General features: G+C 36.6%; 1 protein-coding gene across 1 annotated transcript in view; it reads left to right on the forward strand.

Moving 5' to 3' along the window:
* Positions 1-6,476, forward strand: part of LOC106472634 (transmembrane 7 superfamily member 3-like) — a 34,074-nt gene that overhangs the window by 2,263 nt on the left and 25,335 nt on the right. The window contains exon 2 of the mRNA XM_013933289.2: positions 5,723-6,061. Within this exon, the coding sequence (XP_013788743.1) occupies positions 5,723-6,061 (339 nt within the window). The remainder of the gene's footprint in view (positions 1-5,722; positions 6,062-6,476) is intronic.

A 6,476-nucleotide genomic window follows, 5' to 3' on the forward strand; every position in this document is an offset into this window, starting at 1 on the left:
CCCAACGTTGTTTTATACTGGTTAAATATCACAGATTACTCAACGTTGTTTTATACTGGTTAAATATCACAGATTAGCCAACGTTGTTTTATACAGGTTAAATATCACACTTTACTCAGTGTTGTTTTATATTGGTTAATTATCACAGATTACTCAACGTTGTTTTATACTGGTTAAATATCACAGGTTATCAAACGTTGGTTTATACCGGTACAACAATATCACAGGTTATAAAACGTTGGTTTATACCGGTACAACAATAACACAGGTTATAAAACGTTGGTTTATACCGGTACAACAATATCACAGGTTATCAAACATTAGTTTATACCGGTACAACAATATCACAGGTTATCAGACATTGGTTTATACCGGTACAACAATATCACAGGTTATCAAACATTGGTTTATACCGGTACAACAATATCCTGAAGTATTCCCTACAATAAGCCCAATCGCCCGAAGTTTTCTCTGTAATAAGCCTAGACGCTTGAAGTTTTCTCTGTAATAAGCCTAATCGCTTGAAGTTTTCTCTGTAATAAGCCTAATCGCTTAAAGTTCCCTACAATTAGCCTAATTGCTTGAAGTTTTCTCTGTAATAAACCTAATTGCTTGAAGTTTTCTCTGTAATAAGCCTAATCGCTTGAAGTTTTCTCTGTAATAAGCCTAATCGCTTGAAGTTCCCTACAATTAGCCCAATCGCCTGAAGTTTCCCTGTAATAAGCCTAATTGCTTGAAGTTTTCTCTGTAATAAGCCTAATCGCTTGAAGTTTTCTCTGTAATAAGCCTAATCGCTTGAAGTTTTCTCTGTAATAAGCCTAATCGCTTGAAGTTTTCTCTGTAATAAGCCTAATCGCCAGAAGTTTTCTCTGCAATAAGCCTAATCGCTTGAAGTTCCCTACAATTAGCCCAATCGCCTGAACTTTCCCTGTAATAAGCCTAATCGCCTGAAGTTTTCTCTGTAATAAGCCTTATCGCTTGGAGTTTTCTCTGTGATAAGCCTAATCGCCAGAAGTTTTCCCTACAATAAGCCCAATCGCTTGAAGTTCCCTACAATTAGCCCAATCGCCTAAAGCTTTCCCTGTAATAAGCCTAATCGCTTGAAGCTCCCTACAGTGATAAGCCTAATCGCCTGAAGTTTCTCTGTAATAAGCCTAATCGCTTGAAGTTTCTGTGTAATAAGCCTAATCGCTTGAAGTTTTCCCTGTGATAAGCCTAATCGCCTGAAGTTTCTCTGTAATAAGCCTAATCGCCTGAAGTTTCCCTGTAATAAGCCCAATCGCCTGAAGTTTTCCCTATAATAAGCCTAATCGCCTGAAGTTTTTCCCTGTAATAAGCCCAATCGCCTGAAGATTTCCCTGTAATAAGCCCAATCGCCTGAAGTTTCCCTGTAATAAGCCCAATATCCTTTAAGTTCAGTTTGCCCATTTTATTTTATTGTTACTTGTTTTTCTGTTATGTTTATTTCACTTGAAAGTCCTTGTTAATGTAGAGAAACGTTTGTTAGAACGGATGGTATTTGTCTTCGAATAAAATTAGCATAGAGTATAAAGTAATTGGATATCAGGTCAACTTCAGATCTTTTACAACCACTTTAGGTATGTTATACTTACTGATAATTGTTTGATATATAGCCTTTGAAAATAAGATTCAGAAATGAAGTTTTTCTTCATTGAAAAGTGACATTTACTTGATTTTATTGTGATATTTGGTTGAAAGAGTTAGGTAAATATATTTTAGTTATGATATATTATTCATTGTTTAATTAATTTAGGTCAAATCAATTCTAGAAAGATGTTGGCCCAATACTTGTTACCTTCATGATGAATAAGAACTTTGAAAGTTGGATCAGAGACTGGTGTCCATTATGATAACATACAAATTACCTCTATATTAAAAAAAACTACTTTTAATCTATTTGCCTTCAAGTTTGAAAAGTAACTCAGATGTTACATTCAGACACATTGTCTGTTCTGCAAGTGTTACATTCAAGGAGAATCACTGCTGTGTGAGTGTTAAAGTCAGACACAATCATTGTTATGTAAATGTTACAGTCAAACACAATCATTGTTCTGTAAGTGTTACAGTCAGACACAATCATTGTTCAGTAATTGTAGCAGTCAGACACAACCATTGTTCAGCAAGTGTTACAGTCAGACAATCATTGTTCATTAAGTGCTACAGTCAGACATAATCATTGTTCAGTAAGTGTTACACTCAGGCACAATCATTGTTCAGTAAGTGTTACACTCAGGCACAATCATTGTTCAGTAAGTGTTACACTCAGGCACAAATCATTGTTCAGTAAGTGTTACACTCAGGAAGAATCACTTCTCTGCCTAAAGAAACTAAACAATATATTCTAACACTGGGTTACTTGTTGACACAGGTCCTACCAGATGACAACACCGAAAAACGCTGCCTACTTCTGGTATTCACCATTGCAGGGTAGACTTCCATGCAGGTAGAAGACTTAGGTTATCAGCAAAGGCACCTAAGGTCTCTTAAGGATCCTTCTTACGAGCCTTAAACTCAGTTTTCCCCTTGGTCAAAATGGTGATGCTCTTCTGCTACAACTGTGTTCCAGTCAGCGATCTGTGCCTACATTACATATTTGACTGTGTAGAGAGCTGTACCTTTTGACATAGCCTGATGGTTAGGGTGCTCGACTTGGAATCTGAGGGTCGCGAGTTCGAATTCTTATCACTGGACATGCTCGTCCTTAAGGGTTGCCGTTTGGGCCGGCTAGCCAATTGTAAAAATTGTTGGCTTGCAAATTTACTAGTTGGAATTAAGGTCGTTACGGAGAAGAAGAATGCTGGACCATCAAGGCTCAATATTAGGTATTGGATCACCAGTTGCTGAAGCTATCGATTCTTTGCAGTTACTTTCCAAAATCGTTGTAGAAAATGATTGAGGTTGTTCTTGGCTGCTCCTTTGTACATCTTGTCTTTCTATGAGTAGTATCAGCAAGAGGTAGTGTTGCATTTCTCTTGTCATTGAATACTTTGGAGTCTTTTGAAGGTTGTCCCACTCAGCTATAGACATCCTCAGTAGCACTATAGCTACATTTCTCTTGTCATTGGATACCTTGGAATCCTTTGGAGGTTCTTCCACTCAGTCATAGACACCCTCAGTAACACTGTAGCTAGTGTTGCATTTCTCTTCTCATTGAATACCTTGGAGTCCTTTGGAGGTTGTCCCACTCAGTCATAGACATCCACAGTAGCCTGCCATCGCCATATTTATCATTCATTTGGGGCTCTTACACTGTATCAGTGTAACCCAAGAGGGAGAACTTCATTAGGCTTTCTGAGTGCACCAGATAACCCTCACTCCCTGTCCTGAGCTCGTGGCAGCAGGGTAATAGGTGTGAAGGACCCCTGCAGTACTGGCAAAAGTTCAAGATCCAGGAGAGGACATCCCCCACATCTAGCTGCCCTTCTTGCAAACTATCATACCATAATCCTAGACTCTTCCTTCTCTAAGTTTTATAGCTGCCTTCCTGTGGAAAAAGCCATTTCCACATGTGCTGAGAGTAGAGTACTCCCTGAAGTGTTCACCTTCTCAGAGGAAATTCAGTCTGTACAATACCCTTTTTCTCAGTATTCCACATTACGTGGCTTTCCCATAAAGTAGAAATTTAAGGCCACACTAACTGGAGGTTCAAAGTATATATCATACTATGGGTTGTATATAAGTATTTATCCAATCTGTAACCATGGTTGGTGAGAAGAAGGAGTCGAAGCCAAACATAGACAGACGTAATACAAAACAAAAATATGGGCAAGTTTATTTGTAGTGGATCTGTCAAATATGTATGTGTGAAGAAACATTTGTTCATTTCTGGTACCAGTTCAGCGTGTTCCTCCTGTACGTCAGTTTCAACTTCAAAATTAAAATGTAACCCCATCGTTAACCTCAAACTGAAACCACTATCACAGTTTAAATGAATCAAAAATCAAGTTTAAAACCAAGCTTAAGTTAATGGAAATCACATTAACAAATTAAATTTAAACACTGCGTGCTAATGTTGAACCAAAACATGAAAAGGTTACGAAAAATACAGCTGAAAGTGAAAGTTTCTCTAAACTATTTTTCCTATGGGAATACAAAAGTTAAATAGCACAAACAAAGCCAGGTTTGCACACATTTGATCTCACAAACATGATCCTTGTCCATAGTTAATTTAGTGCTAGAGTTTGGCAGTCCATGACTACTATCTGGTTCACTAACAGAGAAGGCAACTTTCTGTTTCTGAACATCATGTGGTATCAATTAATTAGTGAATTCGCATCTTATCTGCACAAAACGGGGAGAGTTGAGGTGTCTACTTTAGTGACTCTTTGTGTTTGTAAGTGGGAACTCTGAACAAAAACAATAGTTTCAAAAACCTTACAACTTAACTAAGGGGGTAGCAAACATATGGTATCATCCAGTATTATAAGAGCTTGTCTTTCAGTTAGCCATTTCAAAACATTGGTATTGTTGCTAGGTGTTGGAACTAATTATGGTTTGCGTGTGCTTTGTAGCAGGAAACATTATCCTGCCGAAACGACACATTCGTTTACTGATTGAAGAATTCTACCATAAGGTCAAAAATCCTTAGAATATGCTCTTTTAAGATCTCTAGACATTAATGAGCATTTAAACATGTGGGCAGCCCTTGCAGATTATAGCTTATACAATAATCTTTCTTAATTAACCATGCCTGCTTCTAAATCCATATTAGTCTGTCGGTAGCCCTTGCAGATTATAGCTTATACAATAATCTTTCTTAATTAACATGCCTGCTTCTAAATCCATATTAGTCTGTCGGTAGCCCTTGCAGATTATAGCTTATACAATAATCTTTCTTAATTAACATGCCTGCTTCTAAATCCATATTACTCTGTCGGTAGCCCTTGCAGATTGTAGCTTATACAATAATCTTTCTTAATTAACATGCCTGCTTCTAAATCCATATTAGTCTGTCATTTCATTTTTTTTTTCATTCTATCCCTTCGAAACTACTCGCACATTCATGAAGAGCAAAACCCTAAAAGACACAGCCTGGTGACCACAACAGAATTAAATTCATAGTGCTTTGTTGTAAACATTTTTTCCGGTGGTTTCTTACAAACTAAACAACTGAGTGTTTGTCATGCTCAGATTGACTTTCAGCAAACTGTAGTTTATTTTGTTTCAAACTCGTGTAAGGCACAACGTTTTGACACTTTGTACATACTTGAACACTGCTAATCTACTTATCTGATGTGGAGCTTCTATTTCTGCTCACTGGGTATTTTTACTAAACAACTGAGTGTTTGTCATGCTCAGATTGACTTTCAGCAACCTGTAGTTTATTTTGTTTCAAACTCGTGTAAGGCACAACGTTTTGACACTTTGTACATACTTGAACACTGCTAATCTACCTATCTGGTGTGGAGCTTCTATTTCTGTCATCGACAAGTTTGAATATATTAATTTTTATTGACATTTGAATAATCAAAACTTTGCAATCTCCATTTAACTAAACAAGAAAAGCAATTTAACATTCTTAATTGTTTATTTGCAAAGTGATAATTAATTAAAAATGATACTTAATTAAAGTACTAACTGTTTGTTCTTTACCAGTCACTTCACGGGCACCAAACTATACATAAGTCCATATTACAATTTTTCTAAATTAGCTTATATATATATATATATTTATATATATAACAAAGGTGTTTTTTTACAGATGAATCACCTATTCACGTGACTCCACTCAAGATTCCCGTGGCTACCAACAGCGTAACGACTAGCGTGTCCATTCTGGCCAATAGTGTGCTCCCTATTGTAGCTGTGGGCATTCCTTCCAGAATCAAATTCCTAATAATACAGTGTCATTCCCAGAAAAATAACATAACGTTGGCCTATGATCCAGATCTCACTCCATCGACTGGATCAGTTTATGGAACTAATATCGGGCTTGTTGGACTGCTCGAGCCTCTGGTGACCGAATTCTGTGTTTGGCTGTTTAACTACAACACGGTTAACTTCACAATTTTAGTTAATATAGTACCATATGATACGAATGGTAAGCCTATAACATATTTCGAAACTTTTCTCTTCCTGTTCAAATACGGAAGAGCTGTTTACTCGCTAAGATTTAGACAGTCTTATTATTAACGTGAAAAACATTAAACACTGAAAATATTACAATTGTGACTTGTGGAAATTTTGATACAAGTAATGACCTTAAACCATCTAAAGTACGGTTTGTAAACTATGGTCAATACATTTGATTGAGACTGTGTTAGTGTTAATTCCTTGTAATAAAGTTCGTGTTAATTCCAGTTAATAAAGTTCGTGTGTTGGTGTTAATTCCCTTTAATATAGTTCGTGTGTTAGTGTTAATTCCCTTTAATAAAGTTCGTGTGTTAGTGTTAATTCCCTTTAATAAAGTTGGTGTATTAGTGTTAATTCCATTTAATATAGTTCGTGTATTAGTG

Source organism: Limulus polyphemus, unplaced genomic scaffold (genome assembly GCF_000517525.1).
Source record: "Limulus polyphemus unplaced genomic scaffold, Limulus_polyphemus-2.1.2 Scaffold5479, whole genome shotgun sequence".
NCBI lineage: Eukaryota > Metazoa > Arthropoda > Merostomata > Xiphosura > Limulidae > Limulus > Limulus polyphemus.